Source organism: Barbus barbus (assembly GCF_936440315.1).
Source record: "Barbus barbus genome assembly, chromosome: 4".
Classification (NCBI taxonomy): Eukaryota; Metazoa; Chordata; class Actinopteri; order Cypriniformes; family Cyprinidae; genus Barbus; species Barbus barbus.
The window spans coordinates 35,511,348-35,538,995 of record NC_136732.1 but is presented as its reverse complement, the minus strand read 5'-3'; the positions used below and the strand labels follow the sequence as shown (position 1 = coordinate 35,538,995).

General features: G+C 37.8%; 2 protein-coding genes across 5 annotated transcripts; one reads left to right on the top strand and one right to left on the bottom strand.

Annotated features, from left to right (window-relative positions):
• Nucleotides 1-12,114, top strand: LOC306868974 (chromobox protein homolog 1-like). 4 transcript variants are annotated; one of them, XR_013784141.1, is made up of 7 exons: nucleotides 1-200; nucleotides 2,335-2,446; nucleotides 5,467-5,626; nucleotides 5,861-6,029; nucleotides 6,597-6,691; nucleotides 9,938-11,129; nucleotides 11,212-11,668. XR_013784141.1 is itself a non-coding variant. In XM_079415481.1 (7 exons), exons 2-6 carry the CDS (start codon nucleotides 2,395-2,397, stop codon nucleotides 10,080-10,082), a joined length of 621 nt encoding a protein of 206 aa, XP_079271607.1. In that variant the 5' UTR covers nucleotides 1-200; nucleotides 2,335-2,394; the 3' UTR covers nucleotides 10,083-10,086; nucleotides 11,212-11,789. The 4 variants fall into 4 exon arrangements, 3 of the variants coding, with proteins under 3 accessions (XP_079271607.1, XP_079271606.1, XP_079271605.1); XM_079415481.1 differs by having other exon boundaries at nucleotides 9,938-10,086; nucleotides 11,212-11,789; XM_079415480.1 differs by having other exon boundaries at nucleotides 9,938-10,112; nucleotides 11,212-11,787.
• On the bottom strand, nucleotides 11,683-27,648 carry LOC306868973 (endoplasmic reticulum membrane sensor NFE2L1-like). The gene is made up of 6 exons (XM_079415478.1): nucleotides 27,466-27,648; nucleotides 23,024-23,664; nucleotides 16,359-16,550; nucleotides 16,006-16,095; nucleotides 15,763-15,906; nucleotides 11,683-15,040 (listed from the first exon to the last, which is right to left on the bottom strand). The coding sequence occupies exons 2-6, from the start codon at nucleotides 23,543-23,545 to the stop codon at nucleotides 13,817-13,819; spliced, it is 2,172 nt and encodes a 723-aa protein (XP_079271604.1). The 5' UTR covers nucleotides 23,546-23,664; nucleotides 27,466-27,648; the 3' UTR covers nucleotides 11,683-13,816.

The window sequence follows — 27,648 nt, the reverse complement described above, 5'->3', positions numbered from 1 at the left end:
ACAGGCACGTTCGGTCGGAATTGGCGGGTTGCTGCTGGCGCGTTACCTTTTGTCTGACCGTCTGAAGGACCTCGGTGAAACAATATCACACTCTTTCTCCAATCGACAGCTTTCAACTGTTTGTCGACGCTTAAAGCCGGTCTACCTGCACTGAACCACCTAATTCGGTGATATTTCGCCTTTAATTCAGAAATTCACAGGTAAGTAGCGTTGCGTGCAGACTGTGAAAACAACTGTAGGCTTGACTGTGATTTCTCACTTATATGCATAAATATATACATGCACTTAACAGGCGGATGTGTTGAGTGCTTTAAGCGACACCCTGCTCTATAATAATATTCCGGTTATATTTGAGAAAGTGTTGGTAGTTTTCTGATCGGATCCAGGTCAACATGGAGAGGTGGCGACCATGCTTCTGCAACATTAGCCAGCAGGCTAGTCGGTGTCTCGTATTTAACGGCCATTTTAGGTTTGTAAAGTTAAAACTAGCGTGAGTGGGAACGTTTTAGTGCGTGTATTTATCGGACAGCATAAATTTAGTTGATGTTTTGATACCTTTTGGACCCACAATCGTGCGCGCAAAGGGGTCCAGCCCACCATCTCCGCGCGAGGCAGAAACGCCTTTCTCGTGCACGCGAGGCGTCCAGTATGGGGCTCAGGAAAGCCATTTCACAGAGATTTGCACGGTGTTTACAGTTGCATTGTCACCTTAAAATGTATTACTTGGCCTCACTGGTTCGTGTTTAGCGCTGCAGCGTCGAATATTCTGGCAAAGCGTCTGCGCGTGCACGCCACCGGAAGAGGTTAAATCAAATACTTCAGTGCGCGCGAGGCGTGATAGTCTAAACATGCAGTTTATCAGTAAAAATAAAACAATCCTGTACATAATATTTTTTTTTTTTTTTTAGCTGTGAAATTAGCTCAATTGTAAAGAATAATTGTCAATGCGATTTAACTGATTAAGGCTTTAATTACTCTTGGCTTGGAGCTTAATTTGTTAGGTTTTGTTCTGGTTTTATGCCCTTTTTAGGTGACAGATCTCAGTACTCCAGCCTGCACTCTTAAAAATGAAGGTGCTGCACGATGCCATAGAAGAACCTTTTTGTCTGAATGGTTCCATAAAGAACCTTTCACATCTGAAGAACCTTTGTTTCACAAAATAATAATTATAAGGTTATTCAGATTATAAAAAGGTAAGAAAGAGATGGTTCTTTAAAGATCCTTTGACTGAATGGTTCTTTGTGGAACTAAAATGGTTCTTCTATGGCAGGGGTGCCCAACCCTGCTCCTGGCGATCGACTGTCCTGCAAAGTTCAGCTCCAACTCTAATCAAACACAGTGGATCGCCAGGAGCAGGATTGGGCACCCCTGTTCTATGGTATTGCTGATGTGAAGAACCTTTTGAAACGCCTTGATTTTTAAGAGGGTGTTGTGAGTGTTTGCTAATATTCCTATAAGAGCGAGACGTGTGTGTGTGTGTGTGTGTGGTTTTTCTGTTAAAGCATGTACTAGACAAAACAAAAAATTGAGGGCAAAACATTTTTTGGGCACAAGAAATTGTCCAAATTAAGAGCTTCAAGCCAGGTATTTGTGTTGCTTTTTTTTTATTTACACAATCCTGCTGTGGATTTTTTTTTTTTTTTTTTTTTTTTTTTTTTTTTTTTTCTGAATAAATTTTTCATGGCAGTTTTCAAGAACATTTTTCTGTTCAAACTAAATTTGCAAAAGTGCTTTTGTATACATAGAAAACATTAAATGCCAATAAAGTGTAGTATTACATGTTTCAATTTGCTTTTGGGAATATAAAATGTCAAAATACCATTATTCAACATAACACGTATTTATGTAAAAATAAAATGACATGCTTATTCTGACCTGTACTTAATTAAAACATAAAAGGATTAGGAATCATACTATACCTAGTGGTTTAAAGGAAAGTGGGAAAGATGGATAAATGTTTAAAAAATGCAATTAAGTAGTATTTTGGGAGGCTGCACTGTGATTTTTAAATGATCTTATATATATATTTATTAGAATCGGTGGGAAATGTTTAAATATGAATGAAAATAACATCTCCACTCACAAAAAAACACTTAATTGTCTGAAACATAGTTTACGCAATATTTTTAGTGTGATCTGGACGCGTTTTCGTGAGATTCACAGTGACGTTAATCTTTTTTTGCACTGTAGAGCAATTGAAAGGGAGCCGCGCATGTCATGAAATGCCATATTAGTTAGAGCCACCGAACTGTTATGCACAGTGCTGTGTAATTGTGTTTCCTGCCTTGTTCTTTCCCTGATATCCCCTCTAATCCACACTTTCGCTCTGTTCAGCACGGTTGACGTTGACAAGGAACCGGAAGGTTCCGCAGAGTCTCCGGCCCTTCGACGAGCATGAGCGAACCAACAGACACAGCTGCCAGTGATGCTCCCAGCGTCACCGCAGGTGTCTCAACTTTCTCCTTCACTGCTGTTTTCCTTGCAAATGTGTGTGGGGAGGGTTCTTCCTAGATGTTCAGATCACCTCAATGGTTCTGTCTGATAAACACGCCTTGATATCACTTCTGTTAAATCACGGGATACTGTCTGTTTTCATGATCGCTGTTTCATCTGCCATGTGATCCATTATCTGCCTGTGACTAATAGAGGTGCTGCTTCTGGTGATTTATAAGGTCAAAGGTTTGGTTCTGGTCTGGTGCACAGAAAGGACAGAGTGTTTCAAAGTGACGAAATTTGGGCAACAGTACTCATTTGTTTGGAACATCTTTAAAATCAGGATAAGTGACCAGTTTGTGTTTTTTAATGTTAGTTCATGCACTGTGAACTAACTAACTGAACTAACATTAACAAAGTTTAAAAGATGCAGTGAAAATCCTGCTTTTTGTCAGTTCATAGTTAATGCATTTAACTAATGTTCACAAACGAGACATAATTGTATTTTTTTTCCTGAACTGATGTAGGGCTGGGTGATATATCGAACGCGATGATCATGTGCATCTCGTCAGTAAAGCCCTTTCCGTGATTAGCGGTAAATCTCCATCACCTGCTTTCAAATGGAGCGGCATTTAATACACAGAGCCGTAGCTCACTGATAAGCTACATAATATCGTGTTCATTATCGAAGGCGATTCTGAGCGCGATATTGCGTAGCTTGTGAGTGGGGAAGTCGTGGCCTAATGGTATCTGCAGAATTCTTAATCTATTTAAGAAAAATTATTTCTAATACCATTTAATGTATTTAAAACTGGCTAAGGCCTTAAAAACTGTTCAATTTAGTTGTATCAAATTTAAGGACCCGTGGGAGCAATGTTCCCTCTGTTTTTTTTCTTGCTGAGCAAAACTTTTCTCTATTTTGCGGACATTTCGGGCACCTGAGCAAAAGCATTTTTTTATACCAGACCTGTACAGCATGCACACAAAAAAGTGTGTAACTTTAATGTGCTATTTATATTTGATTTGACCCTTGATGTAACTAAATGTACATTTTAGGTTACTTAGAAAACACTTTTACTGTACAATACACTGCAGTTCAAAAGTTTGGATCAATAAAGTTTTTTAAATAAGCTCATCAAGGCTGTATCTATTTGATAAAAAAATACTGAATGTTATTTCACAAAATAATATTGTGAGAGATTATTGCAATTTAAAATAAATGTTTTCTATTTTAATATACTTTAAAATGTAATTAATTCCTGTGAAGCAAAGCAGTATTTTCAGAGTCACATGATCCTTTAGAAATTATTCTAATATGCTGATTTTTAATCAATGTTGGTAACAGTTGTACTGCTTTTTCATTTTTTTTATACTGTATTTTTTGGGACCTGTGAGAGATATATATATATATATATATAAAAAAAAATAAATTAAACAACTGTGTTTAGTCAAAATAGAGATTTTGTTACAATAAACTATTCAAAAGTTTGGGGTCAGAATTTTTTTCTTTCTTTTTTAAAAATACTTCAAAAAAGTTGAAAGAAAGTTAAATAAGCTTTATTCAGCAAGGATGTGTTAAATGGATAAAATAGATAGTAAAGACTTCTATTGTTAGAAAATATTTATATTTTGAATAAGTGCTGTTCTTTTAAACTTTTTATTAATCAAAGAATCAAAGAAAAAAGTAACACAGGTTCCAAAAAAATATTGATCAGCACAACAGTTTCAACACTGATAATAAATCAGCATATTAGAATGATTTCTGAAGGATCATGGGACACTGCTGGAGTAATGATGCTGAAAATTCTGCTTTGATCTCAGGAATAAATGCTATTTTAAAGTATAGGTATTAAAATAGGAAACCAATATTAGAAATTGCACTATATCACTGTTTTTTTTTTTTCCCTGTATTTTTGAAATGAATACAGCCTTGATGAGCAAGAGACTCAAAATCCGCTATTTCCAGCACTTAATACATGAGGATGTTTTATTTCACACGTCATTGCGTTTGCGTGGTCTCTCGTGTTGAGTGCACCTCAACCATTGAAGTATTCAGTTTCTACAGCGACTCATTTGGTGCATATCGTTCTCTTTCTATGAAACCTGTAAACCGCATTCACCGGTTCTGACTCTGTCGTGACATCAGCTCTATAGCGGTTTGCCCGAGCATTGCTATTCTTTCCATTTTACTGGCGGCATTCAATCAAGGCTTCCCAACTCATTTTTGTGTGCGCGAGACACATTATTTCTTCTGCGCGGCCGCGGCGGAAGAAGAACGCGGTCGCGCTCAGTTTAGAGGGAACACTGCGTGGGAGCCCTGTATTTAAGGTTGCCCATCGGGCAGGGCAGTGATACATTTTGGTAGCCCGACTGGAAAACACAATAGCCCCGGGACGTCAGGCTAGCGATTTTGCAAGCCCTGTGTTGCTTCTGTGGAGCACAAAGGAAGACATTGGGGTGCAGGGTTGTTTTGGACCCCATTGACTTAAATTGAATGGGCAACAGTTGAAACATTCTTCAAGGTATCTTTATCTTTTGTGAGGAATTGAAGTCATGCAGGTTTGGAACAACATGAGAGTGAGTAAATGATGACAGAATTTAAATTTTGGTGTGAACTATCCCTTTATAAACTGAAACCCTGAAATATTTTGATGTCTATTCCGAATTTGTAGTTTCTGACCTTGTTCTCAAAAGCAAAAATTCCTCACAAAGATCTATGGGTTTTCCACAGCAGTCAAAATGTCTCGGATTTTGACTCATTGCTCTATACAGCAAAAAAATTTTGAAGATTTGTCAACAGACTTTGCTGACCATGGCATACCTTTTTTTTTTTTTTTTAAAATAAACCCTGAATAATCACTCTTCCTCTTTGCGCACGACCCCCTGCTATAGTGAAGTGTCACTGTTTGTGTTTGTTCTGCTCAGCCCCATAGTGTCCGCTTCATTTGTTGTAACTGTTTGAATACTGAAAGACGTGATTTTTCCATAGAAAAGACTGACGCTTTTCCTCTTTACTGCCCTCTTTCTCCACAGACAGCAAGCTGGCGGCCACAGCTGGGAAGAAGCAGACCAAGAAGAAGGTGGAGGATGTGGTAGAAGAAGAAGAGGAAGAATATGTGGTGGAGAAGGTCCTGGACAGACGGGTGGTGAAGGGCAGAGTGGAGTTCCTTCTCAAGTGGAAGGGCTTCTCAGAGTAAGAAACTAATATCTGCAAGACTGAAATGAAATGCATTTGTGTAAGGCAAGGATCTTGATTCCTAAAAAACTTGTTGGTCATTTTATCGTTAAATAAAGATCTATGGGAGAATAAATGGTTTGCTAATAAATATATAGCTTTTGGTTTTGGTTGGTGGTCCAGCGCTTCTCCAATGAAAAAGATGGTATTTAAATCTGTCAGATGATTGAGAATATATTCACTTTTCCTTAGTGAAGACAACACATGGGAGCCAGAGGACAACCTGGACTGTCCTGATCTCATTGCAGAGTACATGCAAAAACACAAACCAAATGACAAGAAAGAGTCTAGTGGAAAGAGGAAAGGAGAATCTGACACAGATGGTGGGGAAGACAGCCGGCCCAAAAAGAGGAAAGATGAGGTTAGAGGAGTACGATTTTGTAAACTTTCGGTATAAAAATTGGCATATGCACAACTCATTGTTTTTATAAAACATTACATGTGGTGTTTTTTTTTGTTTTTTTTTAAACATTTCCTTTCCTTAGATTAGACAGTGTACACACTTGTACTATATTTAAGCATTTGCCAGGCACATTTAGGTGTTTATTCAATTTTGTGCATTTTGAAATCTCTGGTTTTGCTTTTTATAAAAACTACCAGACCAACAAGCTTTTAAATGTAACATTTTATTTTGCTTTCATCAATTGTGTGTCCTTTTCAAATACCTTTTGTGAGACATGATGCATGAAGAAAAAAAGATGAATACATGGGTTCTGGTCCTTAAAATGATCTTAAAAAGTCTTAATTTTCACTTTAAAAAGTTCTTAAATTTCAAAAAGTTATCGCATTAAATATTGGTTGCATTTCAAAAATTTTTTTATCTTCCTTATTTTTGTTTTCCAATTCAAATGTTCATGCTTTCTCAGACTGAGAAGAAACCTCTACTGCATGTGAATAATAAAATACTGACATAGTTTATGTTTTGCAGCAAGACAAGCCGAGGGGCTTTGCACGGGGGTTAGAACCAGAACGTATCATCGGAGCCACAGATTCCAGCGGCGAGCTCATGTTTCTAATGAAATGGTATGTAAAGAATATGATTTAAGAGTGAAATATCACAATAATCACAAAATAGAATTGAGATGTTAACACTCCTCGCCTTTGGTCAAACAAACACATCAGATCCCGAACTCCAGATAACAGTGACTAGGCTGGATGTTCACACAAAAAAAGCAGGGTTTTGTTGCCATTTTTAGCATAACTAACGTACGATTATGAACTCAACCAGGGGCACGTTTCCCAAAAGCAACTATGGTCGCAAGTTCTGTCATTACCAATAGAGTTCAATAGGACTTCCCACCATAGTTGGCTAATGATGCTTTTGGGAAAGCACCCCAGTTTAGGGTTTTTTTGTTTTTTTCTTCAATCTAGAATATGAAACTTGCAGACTGTTTCTATTTGGCATGTTGAGCCAGCGGCCAAATGCCTCTGTTTTAAACCCATTCAGTATGTTGGGCTAAATTACATTATTTTAAGTGCTTGGAATAGTTAAACTACTGGTTATTGCTTCACCCAAATGAAATTTACTGAAAGTTTACTTACCCTCAGGCCATCCAAGCTATAGAAAAATTAGCTTTTTCATTCAAACAGATTTGGGGAAATTTAGCATTACAGGGAGGGAAAAAATTATTTGATCCACTGTTGATTTTTGCCTACTGACAAAGAAATGATCAGTCTATAATTTTAATGGTAGGTTTATTTGAACAGTGAGAGAAAGAATAACAACAACAAAAATCCAGAAAAACGCATTTCAAAAAGTTATAAATTGATTTGCATTTTAATGAGTCAAATAAGCATTTGATCCCCTATCAATCAGCAAGATTTTTGGCTCCCAGGTGTCTTTTATACAGGTAAGGAGCTGAGATTAGGAGCGCTCTCTTAAAGGGAGTCTTAATCTCAGCTTGTTACCTGTATAAAAGACAACCTGTCCACAGTAGCAATCAATCAATCAGATTCCAAACTCTCCACCATGGCCAAGACCACAGAGCTGTCCAAGGATGTCAGGTTGAAGATTGCAGACCTACATAAGGCTGGAATGGCCTACAAGACCATCGCCAAGCAGCTTGGTGAGAAGGTGCACAACAGTTGGTGAGATTTTTCACAAATGGAAGAAACACAAAATAACTCATTCTCCCTTGGACTGGGGTTCCATGCAAGATCTCACCTCGTGGAGTTTCAATGATCATGAGAACGGTGAGGAATCAGCCCAGAACTACAAGAAAACAATTGGTAACACATTACGTCGTGAAGGACTGAAATCCTGCAGCGCTCGCAAGGTCCCCCTGCTCAAGAAAGCACATGTACAGGCCCGTCTGAAGTTTGCCAATGGTTCAGAGGAGAACTGGGTGAAAGTGTTGTGGTCAGATGAGACCAAAATCCAGCTCTTTGGCATGAACTCAACTCGCCGTGTTTGGAGGAGGAGGAATGCTGTCTATGACCCCAAGAACACCATCCCCATCGTCAAACATGGAGGTGGAAACATTATGCTTCGGGGGTGTTTTTCTGCTAAGAGGACAGGACAACTGCACCGCATCAAAGGGATGATGGATGGGGCCATGTACTGCCAGGGCATTGAAAATGGGTCGTGGATGGGTATTCCATCATGACATTAAACCAAAACACACGGCCAAGGCAACAAAGGAATGGCTCCAGAAGAAGCACATTAAGGTCCTGGAGTAGCCTAGCCAGTCTCCAGACCTTAATCCCATAGAAAATCTGTGGAGGGAGCTGAAGGTTCGAGTTGCCAAACGTCAGCCTCGAAACCTTAATGACTTGGAGAGGTTCTGCAAAGAGGAGTGGGACAAAATCCCCCCTGAGATGTGTGCAAACCTGGTGGCCAACTACAAGAAACGTCCGACCTCAGTACTTGGTGGCAAAACCCTTGTTGGCAATCACAAAGTCATGTTTTGCGAAGGGGTCAAATACTTTTTTGACTCAATAGCCGCTTTTCCACTATTGGGCCAGTGCTTTAAACGGGCCGGGCGGGGCTAATAGCCTCGGACCTGTAGCACCGAGCCCAAAATTACGATGCGTTTCCACCGTCAGGCCAGAAGCTACGCTGTGCTTCACTAAAACCCACCCTTTACATGCCTCTCTGGAACAAAGTCATACAACCCCATCATTTCACCAACAAAGAGAAGTTATCAGAAAACTAATAAGAAACAAGTCACTGGAACTAGCGCGATCACAAAACGAACATGCGGCCGTTTGTTTGCATGTTTTGTTAAAGATTTAAATCCAAAAGCATTGATGTTTTACAATAATAAGTGATGCATTGATCATAATTATTTAATTGATCAGGATTGAAAATTAGTCACACAGAAATAAAGCGTAGGAAACTTTATTTCACAAAAGAAAGGACACATACCCTACTTACTCAGTTGAGTCTGTTTCTGTTTATTTGTAGTCACAGTATAGAAATAATCACCTTTAGAAATAATGATTATTTCTATATTTTTTTCCATCAAAAATGAGTACCAGAGGGAGCTCCCAAACAAAAACCATTATTATATTTTTATGACACAGGCTACGCAGCGATAAAGTCTCAAGACGAGACTTCTGACAGGTGAAATGTTACTAAATAAATACACGATTGTGATCGAGTATGAGAAGCTGACGTCTGATTTCTTCAAGCGGTCGTGTTTACGTTACCATGTTTACTATGGTTATGTTAATGATAGCGTGTAGTCTTTTGCATCACTTATAAATATTTCTGCCTTGTATGGTGATCGTAATCCACATCGAATCTCAAACAGAAGTTATTTCAAACACTCGCTGCTGTCTGAAAGTGAGTTTTGAGCTAAAATGATTTTAAAAGTCTTTTAAAGGTGCCATGCATTGATACAATATTTTAAATTGTTCTCTGATATCTACATAGAAGGTATGTGGCTTAGGTAAGGGCAAAAATTCTCCAGAAACGGTTTTACATGTCCATTTACAACCCTAATATTTCTCCCCAGAATGAAACGGTCTGTTATTTGCTTATTTGGAAGACCCTTCTAAACAAATATGTTAGTGGATTTTAATCTGTGAGGTCAACATTGGATATGGACTTCTTCACAGAAGGAAACATTATTACGGATTTTGGACTGCATAATAATTTAGTTTCAAGCCAGCATTTTAGCCAGAAGCATGGATGGATTTGTTTCTTACAAACACAAGCTTTTCACTTCACAAGACATTAATTGATAAACTGTAGACCGTTTAGTTTTTGATTAAATTTTAATTTTGGGTTTCTTTAATCATTCTCCCTCTGCTGCTTCTCTACAGGAAAAACTCTGATGAGGCAGATCTCGTTCCGGCGAAAGAGGCCAATGTGAAGTGCCCACAGGTGGTCATCTCATTCTATGAAGAGCGACTAACGTGGCACTCCTACCCTTCTGAGGAAGAAGAGAAGAAGGATGACAAGAACTAAGCCTGTGAGGGAGAACGAGAGAGGTGGCAGGTCGGGGCCGTGTTAGACTAGTTTGGGCGGGGTGGGGGGTATTCGGGATATGGGCCGTTCAAAGATGGGGAAACAGACACCCAAAAGCTCTTTTACTCTCAATGCCATAAAACTTGGACTCAAGATATATTCAGAGCAAGATATGCAGACGTGGAGTCATCTTTAGTGGGCAGAAGTGAATGTTAGTCAGAATACTGACCACCGTGAGAAACACAGGATTACTGTATTTCCTCTGTGCTTCTCTTTCTGTTGGATTATGGGAAATGGGGTGTATATATGCTGCAGTAGTTGCTCAGTAGTTATTCCCGGCTGATAAAAAGGTGGTTAATGTCTGGTGAGGTATGATATGCTGAATGCGGTGGATCCTATGTGCACATCCTCGTACCTTCTCTATTTTTCTGGTAAGATTTGGAGGACATTTTAGTCTAAATCCGAACATTTCACTGTAATTCACCACCCTAAGTTAAAACGCAGTAAATACCCAACAGTTAAAACTGAGTAGAAAAACAAACAAATTCACAGTTTGAGTGCATTGATTAATCTGATATGTGCGTAGTTACTGTTTTGTCTTTATAAGGCGGCATGGCCTAATTTCTTAAGCTTTCTTTTCCTCATTTGTTTAGACTTCATCTTCAAGTCATTTTTTGTGTAAATACATTTGTCAAAACTGTCGTCACCTTTATTAGTGAGCAATTTGCTGTGTATTTGCAGTCTTGCTGTTTTAGCAGTATTTCTCGACTTGCATTCACCATGTATACAGTATTGTCATATTTTTTGTTCACCGTTTGAGGATATGTTGCGTATGGATATACAGATTCACAAGGAGTTTTTTTTTTTGATAACTATTTCTAGTCAGCTTAGTAAACTGCATTTCCCATAATCTCATATAAACTTTTTTTATTTTTAACTATTAGATGTCATTGTGTTTAATCAGTTGCATTACTGTGTGAAGCGGAAATGTGCTCTTTAGATTCCAGCTTTTCAGACTGATCTTTCAAGTTTTATAGGCTGATCAAGGTATGCCAGACCTGGCTCGTAAACACTTTAGAAAAAAAAATCGATAAAGTCTGACACTTTGCTGTTTTACCCTCTTTTTCAGCGGTGCTCAAGGACTAGAATGTACTACACAGCTTCAAGGCATCTTTTTATCATAGACGTCAATGTGTAGTGAAGGTGAAAAAACTTGCTAACATTATCATGCTACAGATCAGGTCTTTTAGTATCACCTTTGCACCAGCATAAACATGTTAGTATTGACAATATGCTAGAGTTTTAAAATTTTATCTATCTTCAAAAAGTTTTTAAAATGGTTAGAATAGTGCTTTGATCACTGGAAACTGTTTTTTGCAAAACATGGTATTGATAGTGTCATGAACTTGTGTGTACCGGAGGAGCCTGAAGTACTTTTAGTTGTACACAATCAGTAATGTGACTGCATTATATTCCTTTCTGATTGTCTTTGTTTTCTCTTTTTAAGTGTACTGTTAAAAGCATGTTTCTTTCATTTTCAAGGGGAAATGTTTATTTGTTCATTATAATAAACTTTTTTTTTTTATTAATTCCGTTTTATGATTAAGGTTATTTTATTAGAAATTTAGTTTTTAATGTTATAGTAAGCCCCTGTTTTACAAAAAAAATGAAAATTACATACAATAAATATATTTTAATTGAAACGAGAACAATCCCAGCTTGTCACCAAGAACATGAATTCACTGCAAAATGTTCTAACACAAGATACATAAACGGCTGAATATAAAAAGGTTTAGATTATTTACAACGCTTTTTAAAACATGAAATCAAATCCAGACCTGGTATTTTAAAAACGTTACATCAATGAATTACGTTAAACTAACATAAATTCTAATAAAACCACACGTACTCAAAGACAGAACAACTGTTCATTCAAAACATTGAGGGTCAAAAATACTTTACAGTCTTAAGTGAATGTTAGTCCAAAATTAAGCTCACGTGGCACGAAGGTGCTCCCTATAAAGAGATGGCAAACCAACACTTTTATTATACCAGTAAAGCTCAAAGTATACTTCGTATTTGAATGCATTTGAATCACGAATGCAGGCGGACGACACATGCGCTCTAGAAATGTCCATGCCCTCTAATCTTTGTCCTTTGTCCATTGTCTGCTGTATTTGTCTCCTGAAGTTAAGACTGATAAAATGTCTTTGTACTTTTTGTGAACTAAATTTGTAGCTCTCTTATAACACACTCACACAAGCGCTTGTCAATGCGGCCGTCTGTTGTTGCGGTTTCTGCTATTTTGTTGTTGATCCACCTCTTCGGTTTCATTTTCTACTGTGAAACAACGGCCCGGGCCAGTGCTGCCACCTTGTGGAACAACCGATAAGTGCAAAACCAAGTCAATGCGCACGTGTGACCTGCATGCACCGTATGCGCATTATATTTTGGTGACAAAACTTTGCGTCTCACACACTAGCTATGTTTCCTTCCAAAGACTTGAATTTAATTGAACTGGAATATCGCATAAATCATCGTTTCCATCCAGCGAGTCAAAGAGAACAAAATCGTCACTTCCTGATAAACTGGCACCAAATAGCCTATCACTTAGAAAAGTAGGCAAAGTATAATAATATAATAAATTTATTACACGAAATATAATTTTCATATGATAAATTACTTGCGCCTCTCAACTCATTGCTTTCGGAGGTGGATGCCTGCTGTTTGGGAATGCAGTCGTATAAGACAATTATACAGAAATACTTTGATGACAGACTTTGCTCGGGCATATCCGAACAACCAAAACAACATTTCAAATGCTGTGCAATGAGATCGGTCCGCTGGTTTAAGTTATCCCGTCCGATCGTGCAAAGTCACATGACTTTTTTTTGATGCGCATGGTGGAATTTATTCGGTAAATGTGTTTCCATCGTAGTTTATGCACATTTTTCTTATTGGATAAAAAGTTTATCCTATTTAGTTGTGCGCAATTTTAGAATGTATGTGCATCTTGGCGTTTCCATCCAGCATTATTTTTTTTTGATATTCCAAAATGCGCATAAAAATAGGTGGATGAAAACATAGCTACTGTAAGTGGTATACTTAGGTCTTTACCAGTAGTTAAAATGCATTAAAACTTTGTCTCAGTGCTTGGATTCCAAGCATAATTTCACATTTTCTGCTCTAACATGGGATTATTTCGGTTTTCCGTCTTTGGGAACAATTTCAGACACTCCTTATGTTCTTGTAGCCCAGTTTGGTTTATAAAACTGGACGTGAAACAGAAGTTGTAATCAACTGTTCTTTCCTATTGTGACGTACAGTATATCTGAGTGAAACGGCTCCTTGAACGAGAATTTTTCACCTTCGCTGTGAAATAAACAATGCCTCGTTTGCATGTGAAATTGACAACAGCGTCGAGCGTTGTTTTGCGCACAAACTGCGGTTTTGCTATCCATTACAGTAGGTTTTTAGAGTACGTAAAGGCCTTTAGCATAAAAGATCAGGGAAACTCTTGATGTGGCCCTTTAACATCAAAACTTTGTGAAACCTAAAGTTCAGTCAAGTTGTACTATGTGCCTATACATAGTACAATACATTATCAAGGATGATCATTTGGGTAATAATACCCTACTTGGTGCAAATTCCCATTGAACTGTGGAAAACCAGCAGGTGGACTTCACAGCAGAGAGCATTTTTCCTGAGCCTAGTCATAGCATGAGTCCTCCATCTCACTTCTTGTGTTTTTGTCTCTTGCTAAGTTTGCGTCTGGAGTGTGAATCTGATCTGCGCTGTGATGCTACAGGGCTGGTGCTGTCTTGCTGCAAAGTAAAGTTGTCAGAGTACAGCAGTCCCTGTTCCTCTCTTAGTCTCTCGTAAACCGCTTGATACAAGCTATTAAGATGCTGCTTCATCTCCCTGATGGAGCGCAAGATCTCAGACTTTTCTCTGAGCAGTTTGGCCCGGAGGCGTCGCAGGCTATCCACACTGCACTCCAATCCCAGCAGGACATCTAGCTTCCTCCGACGACAGGTCTGAGCAGCCATTTTGTTTTTACCCCTGCGGCGAATGTCTCTGATAAGCGTAAGCTGAGCCTCATTGAGATGATATTTGGCTAGCAAGCGATTGAACTCATCGACGGGTAAGTTTACAATGTGTTCGTTGGAGAACGGGATATTCATCAAACGTGCACGTTTCACGTCCCGGCTGGAAAGATGATCCAGCACTTTGTTTTCTGGCGACTCGTCAGAAGGATCTTTTGGAGGTTTCCTCTGGCTTTGGGGTTGGTTGTAGGTATGATTGTGTCCGATGTGCTCGAGCCAAGGAAGGCAATGGAACTGTCTAGCTTCCAAAAAGCTTGATTGATACATTTTGGTTTGTTCTGGCATGTACCCGCCCACAGCTCCATCCTCTTCCTTGATATGAGTGTAGCCCACAGTGCCTTCTTCGTGCATCAAACTAGGGGTTGGGCTGGACAGTGATAAGGAGGAACTGGAAGATTCAGATCCACTAGAAGAGGCAGGGCTTTGACTGTAGTCCAGGGATAAACCAGAGTCAGAAACTGCTGGGTTTTGCTCTTCAGACTTTACCTGGCTAAGTTCTTCCAGAGCCAAATCTATTAGTTCAATCTCATCAAGCATGGCTTCCTCAAGCAGAGGATCTATAAGGCTTGGCAGGCTAGTCCCAGTAGTCAGAAGGAGGTCTATGATATCAGAGTCTTCAAAAGCTTCTGCATTAGAAGTAGTGTCCAAATTTATGTTTGGCATGGAGTTGTTGTCAATACAACAGGTTTCTTCCATGGTGACGCTATTTTGTGCTTCAGCAGATCTTGGCAGAGTGGCTTGGTGAAGGCTAACATCCTGATGAATAACGTTTTCCATTGATCCAGCATTTCTGTCTGAATCACTGATACTGAGAGGAGAATCGATACAGATTGTTTCAGCTGTATCCATGTCCTGTAAAGATAGGAGAAGTCAGTTTTCTGACTGCCTGGTTAATAAAACATGTCACCTGCTCCATATATTTTAAGTATTTGACCTAGAAACTTTATTTTTCACTCCAAACCATTATAAAGAATAATCATTTAAATCGTGGCTGGCTAATTTATTTATATATATATATATTAGTGCATAAATTTAACTATATATTTACAACATTCTCAAAGGTTATTTTTGCTAGCCAACTAATGAGCTGTTTTCTGAGGTAAATATAACATCACGTGACATGTTGTTCACTAGCGATTTTGTTGAGGTCTTTTCCACGGTTCAAACAATGATTTGGTCATTACATGAGAGACAATGCATTTCAGTAAGTTGTAGTGTATATTTGAACACATCCTCTGATGTTCATTCGTGTTATTTCACTCGATTACAATAGAGAAGAGTAATAAGAGACGATAGGTTTACACGCTCCGTGTTGGAGCGGCAACAGCATTAAATAGCGCCAAAACACCATTTATTCTTGAATTTTGTTCTAAAACTGACATAACTTGAAAATTTACGTTTTGTAATAAAAATAACGTTACACAGTTGAAATTATTTTTCCAACTTAATATAATCGTGTTTCTCCTCAAACAACTATTACTCAAAATGTCAGAGCGTGTTACATGATGTTCACTAATTTTTAAACAAACTGATTAACTTGGGGACCCGATGGGAAGATGTCAGTCATTTCCTACCTGTGATTCCATGATGGCCAGAACATCTTGCCATTGTTGCTCTAAAGTTGTTGATTCCTGTTCAGGCAACAAGGGTGACACGAGTGGCCTCTGAAACTCTGAAAGTGCACGTTGTCCTACATTCTGTACATCAGGACCTGTCAACTGAGAGAATTAAGAAGATTTTTGAAGTAGTTTGGAAAGCCTACATTTCCTTTTGAGAGGGTTTTTTGTCTCTAGTCCTAAAATAATTTTAGTTTCTACCTCTGGATCTCCTTCTGAGGGGAAGTTGGCATCGATGAGATGTAAGCACTCTTCAATGGAAAGAGAAGCGTCGTCCCTTACACCTGACAACTGAAAGTGGAGCAAGTGAGCATCAGGAAACTGTTGACTAAAACTCATATCACTCTGTTATCTGTCAAGGTCAAACTATGACAGCAATGGTGCACTGCTTTGGAATGTGGAACTTCATAAAGGTCAGCAGCAACAAGGTCATAAATTCACTGCCAAAATCTGCTTTTTACATATATATATATATATATATAGCGGCTAATTGCATAAATACATATGAATATAAAATATTTAGTGCCTTATTTTGAACATGTTCACTGTCATACCTGTAGATCCTCGTCAAACATTTGGTTGTGAAATGGATTTGAATTTCTCCAACTATCCACCAGAAATTCATCTTCCTCCTCCTCTTCCTCATTAAACAAGCTGAGAGGTTGGGTTCTTGCATTTTCCAGCTGCTCCTGGTGGACATTTTGCTGAGGTTCCTGCTCCCAGAAGAAAGACATACCATCTCCCTCCTGCAAATGTAAAAGTAAGCATCATGTCTAGTATCTCAGGAAGCATGTTCTCTAATGGATAGGAAGTGGCGGTCTCGGGTAAGTCATAATGGTCTATTGCTGCCTTCATGTGATTTTGGAAGCATCCCACTTGAAGTTGTAATTACAAGTTCAAGTGCTTTGTTGTCGGAAAAAACAGGACTCTGGGTGGAAGGCCCATTCATGAGTTCGTTATTGCCTGTTTCTTGGGGAAATCTTATTAAAGCCAAAAGGTATAGATATATATGTATAATATGTATAAATATTAAGTCAATATCCAACAGGTTTTGAATAAAATGTAGCGTCCCATTCATTAGTAACCATTAAAACATCGACTGCACAAGATATTCAGCTGGCTGACGATTCTTAGGGTCTGTCCAACTTGGAAGCTCATGTATCAAAATTATCTCAAGAGTTCCTCAGTTGTAAATTTGACTTGAGAGGCCATGTCTAATTTCTGACTAGGAAATTCATATTTACAATAATTTGGATACCACATGAAGGCAGCACGACTTCCTGGGGATTGTTTTATTTTATATTTCTTTTTTTTTCTAACATCAAGATAGGTGATGTACAACTTTTATATATGGAATCCATACGTTTACAGACAACAGACAGTTCTTGGCTATAAATAGAGCTAACCTTTCCCTGTTCTGGAGGGGGATTAATGCAAGCGATTGGTCTCTTGGGAGTCTGTGCTGTTGTTATTGGAAGTCACCTTAGCCTCCACAGACCCCTGTGGTTCTTGTGGCAGGCATGGTAGTTGACTAATATGTTTTTTGGTATTAGGGGAATAACAAACCCAATCCCCCTGCCTTATAGTTAAGGTTAGGGTGTCACTTAATCATGTAACCTATTCAGTACACATCAACATCCACACCTACATAGGCTCAGTCCTAGAAAGGTTTTGACAGGGTCACTGTGCCTGTTTATGTTTAATCTTAAGGTATGTGGAGCAGTGGAAGATGTTCATGTACTGTCCGTTGAGTTGGATTTGAGGGGATGGACCCAGACCCTTGATCAGTAGCCTGTAAACAGGCATTGTGAAAGCAAATGTGCCTGTCGTCTCGGATTACGAAACAAACCAGGCTGGTGCTGGACGCAAGCCAGCACATGCTCAGGCATATCTAACAGTGGTCAAACTTCAAACGGGTCACAACAAGCCTGTCCGGTCAAGTACAGACGCACTCATTTGAACTACAGTGATCCAGACAGGGGGATTTTCAAAAATGTTTTTTGACCTTCTCATTGATTTTCCTTGTGTTGATCTAACATTATACAGAGGATATTAGGGATATTTCAGATATATCAGTATGAGTGATTAGAGTTTTTCATTTATCAGATTGGTTAATATAGGGTTAATTTACCTTATTTTTACATATCGATTACTGATTCTGGCAGAGCTGCTTGATTCTGTATAAATGAGAATAATTTTTAAGAAAAATTTGAAATTGCAATTCTGAAGAAACAAATTTATTTCAGTGATTAATAAAATCTGAACGATACACCACTAAAGAAGTAAATAACCTTATTTACTTGAGGTTCTGACAAAATGTTCAGTTCTTCGGTTTATGTAAATGCAATAAAATGTTTGAAGAATGTGAATCAAAATATACAAGTAAAAAAAATTAACTAAAAGTTTACATAAAATATCAACCTTACACACTTTTAAGGGAGTATGCCTAAATATATTACTGATGTGTATTTGTTGAACGTTTTTGTATTTTTGAAAGTAACTACAAATTTGAATGAGGAAGTTTGAACAAATCGGTTGAATGAATGATTCAATGACTCGCTCATAATGGCTTTCAGTTGTTTTGTTCCTGAATGAATCAAAGTGTTAGATCGAATTGACTTAATAAATTGTTCAATGATGGACTCAAGAAAGCCACTTTACATCATAACGACGTTGAAAAGACCAAATATACACAGTACAAAAATTAGATTTATCCATCAGTTTGTTCATATGTGTCAGAGACATTAATAGACATTCCCGAATCGTACTTTTACAATAAGAGTAGTGATGATTGAAGTGAGTTGTTCGCTATGTAGCTCTAATTTGCTGTCATCTTTCAACCATTTAAATTAATGTTTTAAAACATGTATCGTTTAAAAACACTGTTATGTAATATTTAGAAAATCCCAAAATTAATATCTATTTTTCATCATTGAAATAATCATAACCCTGCAACAGAATCCTATCACAAAATTGTATGTTCCAACCCTCAGCTAAATTGAATTTAACTTATGTTAACTAATCATTTAGCTCTGAACTGAACAGATGAGATGTTCAAGTCTCTGAGGAAGGATCACTTTTCTGCGAACTGCATATTTCTAATAATCTCTAGAGAAAAAAAAGTCAACAGTCTGATGGCCAAATGTACCATAGGGCTGAATTTGCAGCCTTTTCTACATACCACACTAACAAACAGACTGGCTCTTGGTTCAGAAATAGCCCTGTGGATCATGTGCATGGAAACCTGTCAAATCTGATCTGGTCTGCACATGTGAGGACTTGACAAGCGCATGGCAACTGTTTCTAAGTACAGGGTCCTTACTCAAGGGGAATTCAGGCTCACTAACTGCTATACTATGAGCAGCCTCTTATTCTGTTACAAAGCCCACTGGAGAAACAGAAAGTAAAAAGCATCCAGTTGAAATTTCCCTAGCTGTCCCACTGAGTTGATGCGTGTGCACAGAAAGCAAAAGAAAGTGGCTTGATGCTTCTCACAAATGCTGATAATGTGGGAGCACAGCCAGGCAGACGCTCACAGTCACACTAAATAGTCTGCTGGACAGTGTGTGCACATACGGCAGTCTGCTGCGGGTCATGTGACAAACCAGTTTAACGCGACAAAGGAATAGTGTCACATGTCGGTTTCCTTTCAGTTCTGTTTTGACCATATTTGGTATTTCCTGTCCTAGTTTAGTTAATCATCGTTTATTCCATTCACCTGTTTTGTATTAATCATCTTGTTTGCTCTTTTGTTCTTGTTCCTTTATAAGTCCTCAGTTCTCCCTTTGTCTTTGCCTGAGTTTAATGTTATTTAACATTCATTAAAGGAAAGTGTGTTGATGCTACTTCGTTCTCGTGATCCTTTGTTTATTTTTACTACAACCACTAAATCCCGTAACAAATAGTTTATGCCAAAAAATTATTTTGCTCACCCACAAGCCATCCAAAATGTAGATGAGTTTGTTTCTTTATCAGAACAGATTTGGAGAAACGTAGCATTGCATCACTTGCTCACCAATGGATCCTCTGCAGTGAATGGGTGCCGTCAGAATGAGAGTCCAAACAGCTGATAAAAACATAAATATAATCCACAAGTATTCCACAAGACTCTAGTCCATCAAATAATGTCTTGTGAAGCGTGTAAAATTTGAGTCCTTAATCCATAATAATACTTGACCAAGTCATCTCGTCTGAAACAAGAGAGAAATATCCACAAAGCACCATTTATAAACAAGTCCAAAAAAAAAAGTTCTAAACAAATATGTCAGTTGAGAGGACAACAGAGGATGTACTTTTTCCACTGGAGGAAACTTTATTGTGGATTATGGACTGATATTTTAGCTGGAAGCAATGGTTTAAAGTTAAAACGCCTAATAATGTATTTGTTTCTTAGAAACACACAGCATTTCACTTCACATGCTGTTAACTGATGAACTGGAGTGGTGTGGATTATTGTGATATTTTTGTCAGCTGTTTGGACTCTCATTCTGACGGCACTCATTCACTGCAGAGGATCCATTGGTGAGCAAGTGATGCAATGCTACATTTCTCCAAATTTGATGAAGAAACAAACTCATCCTCATCTTGAATGGCCTGAGGGTGAGTACATTTTCAGCAAATTTTCAATTCTGGGTGAACTATTCACTTTGTCACTCGTGTTTTATTTGCTCTTACAATTTTTCACAAAATCATGGTTTAACAAATGTTTCCCTTGATCTAAGAGGTATAATATATTTTATTTATATTTTGAAGTGTTTCTACTTATTCTTGAGTCCGAAAATCATTAGTTCCAGTTGTGTTTACAATATAGAAACTTATATAACATGCTAGTATACAGGCCAGCGATCATGTGTTACCCCCATTCCCCAGAATACTCTGGGCCTCATGAACCTCTTATGGTCAGTAGAACAGAAAACAACATGCAACACTTAAGTAACGCATGGAGAGGAACCCCAGCCAAGCTGAATTATCAGATGCTTGAAGTTGCTTAACACTCAGCTGTGCCTCAGGGCAAAGACAGGGACACATGTTTGTCCAACTAAATAACAAACCATTTGCATATCCGGACCAGACATGACAGTCAGTTCTGTCTGGGTGTGTGTTTACAGAATTATTAGTGAAATGAGTTTGTTTGATGTGGTTAAGCTACTTATGTATTAACAATATCTGAATGAATGCATATCATGATGTATAGTATAGTCTTTTTTTTAAGTAATTGTGTACGTGCATTAACTTATTTTGCAACTCGCTGATGAGTATGTTGTATAATAATAAGATTCATAGGTGAAAACACTTCCTTATTTTGTAGGGTACAAGTTAACTAGAAATGATGTGCCATAAGGAAATATAACTATAGTTGAAAGATCAGTAAAGTCAGATGTAACAATTGTTTTCTTCTTGTTATACTTGTCCAAGCACATTTCTGCACTCTGTGGAAAACAAATACATTGCATCGCTTTGAGATGCACAAATAAATGTACAGTCAGGTCCATAAATATTGGGACATCGACACAATTCTAACATTTTTGGCTCTATACACCACCACAATGGATTTCAAATGAAACAAACAAGATGTGCTTTAACTGCAGACTGTCAGCTTTAATTTGAGGGTATTTACATCCAAATCAGGTGAACGGTGTAGGAATTACAACAGTTTGCATATGTGCCTCCCACTTGTTAAGGGACCAAAAGTAATGGGACAATTGGCTTCTCAGCTGTTCCATGGCCAGGTGTGTGTTATTCCCTCATTATCCCAATTACAATGAGCAGATAAAAGGTCCAGAGTTCATTTCAAGTGTGCTATTTGCATTTGGAATCTGTTGCTGTCAACTGTCAAGATGAGATCCAAAGAGCTGTCACTATCAGTGAAGCAAGCCATCATTAGGCTGAAAAAACAAAACAAACCCATCAGAGAGATAGAAAAAACATTAGGCGTGGCCAAAACAACTGTTTGGAACATTCTTAAAAAGAAGGAACGCAGCGGTGAGCTCAGCAACACCAAAAGACCCGGAAGACCACGGAAAACAACTGTGGTGGATGACCGAAGAATTCTTTCCCTGGTGAAGAAAACACCCTTCACAACAGTTGGCCAGATCAAGAACACTCTCCAGGGTATGTGTGTCAAAGTCAACAATCAAGAGAAGACTTCACCAGAGTGAATACAGAGGGTTCACCACAAGATGTAAACCATTGGTGAGCCTCAAAAACAGGAAGGCCAGATTAGAGTTTGCCAAACGACATCTAAAAAAGCCTTCACAGTTCTGGAACAACATCCTATGGACAGATGAGACCAAGATCAACTTGTACCAGAGTGATGGGAAGAGAAGAGTATGGAGAAGGAAAGGAACTGCTCATGATCCTAAGCATACCACCTCATCAGTGAAGCATGGTGGTGGTAGTGTCATGGCGTGGGCATGTATGGCTGCCAGTGGAACTGGTTCTCTTGTATTTATTGATGATGTGACTGCTGACAAAAGCAGCAGGATGAAACCATTCACCTGATTTGGATGTAAATACCCTCAAATTAAAGCTGACAGTCTGCAGTTAAAGCACATCTTGTTTGTTTCATTTGAAATCCATTGTGGTGGTGTATAGAGCCAAAAATGTTAGAATTGTGTCGATGTCCCAATATTTATGGACCTGACTGTACATATTTTTACAGTACCATTCAAAAAATACTATAAAAACAGTAATTGTGAAATATTAATATTTATTACAATTAAAAAAATATATATTTCAATATATTTTCAAACATAATTAATTCCTTTGATGACAAAGCTGAATTAGTCATGATACATATTTTTCAAGATTTTTGATGAATAGTAAGTTCAAAAGAACAGCATTTATTTGAAAATAAATTTACTTTACTGTCACTTTTGATCAATTTAATGTGCCTTGTTCAATAAAAGTATTAATTTCTTTTTAAAAAGTCGTACTGAGCCCAAACATTGGAAAGGCAGTGTATATGAATATGTATTCTCCAAACAATTTTATTTAATTTTAATTTTATTCTTAGTAGTGTGTATGAAAATGTATTCTCCAAACAATTTTATTTTATATAATTTTGTTTTATTCTTGCTTTTTAGCTATAACAATAGCTGCTAGCACCAACTTCCCTTCCTCAAATATTTACTTGAACTATTATGTAACGAACCACAAAACAGGTCATTGACAGAAATAGGCAAACATTTTTTAAGTTTTCACTGTCTTCACCGCTTACCTCTTTAATGAGTTCATCATCGTCTGTATGGTCGAGGTTTCTTGGCATGTGCACCAAAGCTCCAAGGGTTTGATCCTCAGCTACGTCATAACCCAGTTCTCCTCCACTTCCCAACCTCATGCTTAGCTCTGAGGGTTCCTCCACATCTTCAAGTCCTCCACCTTCCTCAAGGAGACCCACTTGAGCTGGAATGGAGACTTCATTATCAGGATCCCTGTGGACCAACCAGGCTTCCAACTCCGCCGCTGGCACCTGCAGGCAGTCTAGGGAGCGAATCCAGTTCAGAAGCCTGCGAGCTGTGAAGAATCCATCCAAATCTGCACTTTTTGGGTGCAGGTTATATCCATCCAGGATGTTTCTAAGATTGTGGAACTGAGTCTGAGTTAGAGCTGAATTTGGGCCCAGAATGATTTCGCTAAAAGGGGGCAGGTAGGGATCCACATCCATACGCATCCCAGCCAGACTGAGAAGAATAGCTACTTGGATGAGGCCCTCTGTGAGGTACTTCTTCAGGTCCGGCATGGCTCAAACCAGTGCCAAGAGCAAAGAATGAGCCAAGTCAGTCTCAAATTGAATATGAGCGTTTGTTTTTGATTTTTAGTTCATAGAAAAAAAGAAAAGAAAATGTTTTACACAAAATCCTGAAACAGAAGAGCAGAATGATATAAGAATGTAAGTTTCATACATTCTCCGTTAATGTAGCCTAGCTTCTCCACCTTTTTCTTGTATGGGTCTAGCTTCTGGTCTCATTGCATCCAGCTATTTTTAGCTGTACAAAACAGTTCGTTTTGCTGCTTGATATTCAAAATTATTATAATGTATTATCTTAATTATGAACACACTGGTTTGTAGTGTAAACAGTTTTTCCATTTACTGCACGTTGTTATTCTCGTTATTTACGGCTAATGAACCGGAAGTCTCACCCATAGGCTTACTTCCACATTGAATAAAAAAAAAAAAATAAGAGATGTAAAATAATCATACTCATTTGTAAGTCGCTTTGGATAAAAGCGTCTGCTAAATGACTAAATAATACTAATAATAATAAAATAGGCTACTTAGAGTGGTAAATGGAAATCATATTTTAGTTATAATGGATAATGAGCAATAACATTGTTTACTGACTGTACACTATTTTTCGAAGTAAATAAATATTACTGGATTTTGTTTTATAAGAAAATAATAAAGTTTACTTCAAAATTGCATGTTTAATTCGGTGATACTTGCTGCCTATTGTAATTAATAGTAAAGTTTACTAGCAATTTTCTAAGTGAAAATTATTTCTACATAAACAGGCGGCTGTTTCATAAAACTAGTTTACCAAATAAGCCAGGCTTATTTCAGTAATTCTGATTTATTTTCACTTGATTTGGTTTCTGAAAGAAAAATTCCCATAGCTCAAGCTCAGTCACTGTGGCAACTTGTGCTGAGAAACTAACCTGGGGCCTGTTCCATAAAACTAGTTTACCAAATAAGCCAGGCTTATTTCAGTAATTCTGATTTATTTTCACTTGATTTGGTTTCTGAAAGCAAAATTACCATAGCTCAAACTCAGTCACTGTGGCAACTTATGCTGGCAAACTAACCTGGTCCGGAGCAGGCTAACTGTCAGGCTAAGCTGAGCTCCTCTAACACTGACCAATAGGAACGCATCGATATTACCACTGATTCTCTCACATACAGTCAGTTTAATTTATTATCGGTCCAAAAATAAAAGTATACAGAAAATACACCTTAATCAAATAAATAAAAAATAGGCTACAACCAACTGTATTTAATGTATTGTGCCCAAAATGTAGGCGAATGACATTTTAACATTGTGGCTACTTGTGCATGCAGTTGATCAGAAGTTTCTAGCCATGCAGCCTTTCTCTCTGAATTTATGACAGCTGTACCTTTTATGGTTATTAGAACATTAAAACATTACAATCTAAAATGGCTCTTTAAAGCATTAAAGCATAAAAACACAATCAAAAGTTAAAATCACTGAATTAAAAATGTAAATTTATAATAGAAATCAAGTACATTTTAACTGATAAGAGGAACACACATTTAACTAATTTGAGCCAGTGATTAACAGTTGCTGCTATCATAAAAATGCACTTATATGTAGGAAATTAAAATTCTATGTGTCACATTTAATGTCCAACAACAAATATTTTAGCAGAATGTATATTTTATTCAGAATTCTTGCGCTAGTATTCTATTCTGCTCCGTCTGTGTAGCGCGCATGCGCGCCGCAGCGCTCGTTCTCTCGCATAAGCCTCGCCCACTCCTGACAGCTAAATGGATATATTTGCATGGCTTTCTGACATTTACAGATGTAAAAAATATACCTGTGACGTATGAGTTATGCACTGAGGAAAGCGCAATGCGTTAAACAGCACAAATATTCGCTGTTTGCTATGGTGGATCGATTTGATCCATGATCGACATTAAGGGCTGCTTCAGAATAAGCGTGTACGTCACATTATCCTGACTCACTGAACCTGGATAGCATTAGTCAGATTGCGTGAACTTGGATTGTCGTTTATGGAACCGCTTTAGTCCCGATTGATTTGTTAGGTTATTTCAAGTCAGGTTTTGGACTTTAATCCCCGCTTTTCTTAGCGTCTTTTATGGAACAGCCCCCTGGTCAGGAGCAGGCTAACTGTCAGGCTAAGCTGAGCTCCTCTAACACGGACTGATATTACTCTCTCTCACATACAATTAGTTGACTTTATTATTAGTCCAAAAATAAAAGTATACAGAAAATGCACCTTAAATAATCAAATAAGTACAAACAAAATAGGCTACAACCAACTGTATTTAATGTATTGTGCCAAAAATGTAATGACCTTTTTTTAAGATATATGAAAACATTGTAACAGTTGTTACTTGTGCATTCAGTTAATCAACAGTTTCTAGCCATGCAGCCTTTCTCTCTGGTTTTATGACAGCTTTTATGGTTATTAAAACATTACAATCTAAAATTGCTCTTTAAAGCATTAAAAACACTAAATTAAAAGTTAAAATCACTGAATTAAAAATGAAAATATATGATAGAAATCAGACTACATTTTAACTGAGGAACACATTTTTGAGCTAGTATTAGTCAGCTTACATTTACAGTTACTGCTATCATAAAAATACACTTATATGTAGGATTAAAATTCTATCAACAAATATTCTGTCAGAATGTATATTTTATTCTGAATTCTTGCGCTATTATGCTATTCTGTGTAGCGCGCGCATGCGCACAGCAGCGCTCGTTCGCTTGCGTAAGCCTCGCCCACTCCTGACAGCAAAACGGATATATTTGCATGACTTTCTAACATTTATTGATGAAAAATATACTTGTGACGTGTCAGTTATGCACTGAGGAAAGCGCAATGCATTAAACAGCACAAATATTCGCTGTTTGCAATGGTGGATCGATTTGATCCATGATCAACATTAAGGGCTGCTTACGAATAGGCGTGCACGTCACATTAGCCCGACTCACTGAACCTGGATCAAATTAGTCAGATCGCGTGAACTTGAATGGTCGTTTATGAAACTGCTTTAGTCCAGATTGATTTGTTAGGTTATTTCAAGTCAGGTTTTGGACTTTAAACCCCACTTTTCTTAGCCTCTTTTATGAAACAGCCCTCAGGTTTATTCAGTGTAAACGCGCGAAACATCATTAATTTGTATAATAGCCTAATTATCCTAGCCTAAATGCATTGTTGAGAACCTGCTTCTGATTGGTCAATACAGCGTTCCAGCTGTTTACTTTGAAATAACACACACAACGTTGTGTTATGTCTATATTATCTAATTAATTTACAGAATAAAATTTAAATTTAAAAAATGGGCGGGGGGGAGGGGGGGGGGCAATGGGGAGCTGTGCTGTGTATGCAGTTTCTTTCTTTTTTTTTTTTTTTTAGTTCAAACATAGGCAGCTGTCAATTTCAAACATAACATAAATGAACTGTACACTGCGAGAATATTCTGTTATCTTGAGCACAACACTCAAGATCATAAACAGCAATCATCATCGCTTGACTCTCCCGTTGATCCACTTATTTATTTCCTCATAACTGGGCAACAGGCGACTGAGTCACCCCATGATGTAACCAAAACCTTTCTCATGAAATAAACACTAGTGTTTCAGGGCGACTAGAGTTGGGGTTTCTTCAGAAAAAAAAAAATAAAAAAGTTACACATTTTAAGTAATAAAATATTGCAAAACGTTTTACTTTTTTTTTTTTCATAACTCATACAGGTGGCGATCAGGATTAATAGCGATGCAACACACATTTACAGTTAACAGGACAAACATTAGGTCGCCTTGGTAATTTTTAAGTGATTAATCATTATCAAATGAACAGCAGGGCTATTAGATTCATGACAGCTCGCATATCTGTGTTCACAATATCTGATGTTTCTATTTATAAATGCTATGTATAATGAAACATTACCTTGTTTGCGGACGAGAGGTCTCTCTGTCACTAGACAGACGTGAGAGTGGGATACTCCTCTTGGATGATATGAATCACACTACATCACATGCTCTATAAACAGTGCGCGAGTGTATTTATATGGCAGAAGTAAGCGGTGGAAAGTATTGGTCTCCTCCCCACAGGACGTCACGTGATGAGACT

Bases quoted from the DNA above. Each gene is read 5' to 3' on its own strand.
- LOC306868974 (XM_079415479.1), top strand. From the start codon at position 2,395: ATGAGCGAACCAACAGACACAGCTGCCAGTGATGCTCCCAGCGTCACC. The intron at 2,447-5,466 runs GTGTCTCAACTT...CTTTCTCCACAG, and splicing joins TGCTCCCAGCGTCACCGCAG to ACAGCAAGCTGGCGGCCACA. The intron at 6,692-9,937 runs GTATGTAAAGAA...GCTTCTCTACAG, and splicing joins CTCATGTTTCTAATGAAATG to GAAAAACTCTGATGAGGCAG.
- LOC306868973 (XM_079415478.1), bottom strand. From the start codon at position 23,545: ATGCCGGACCTGAAGAAGTACCTCACAGAGGGCCTCATCCAAGTAGCT. The intron at 16,096-16,358 runs GTATGACAGTGA...CTCCACTTTCAG, and splicing joins TGTTTGACGAGGATCTACAG to TTGTCAGGTGTAAGGGACGA. The intron at 15,041-15,762 runs GTAGGAAATGAC...CTATCTTTACAG, and splicing joins TGGCCATCATGGAATCACAG to GACATGGATACAGCTGAAAC.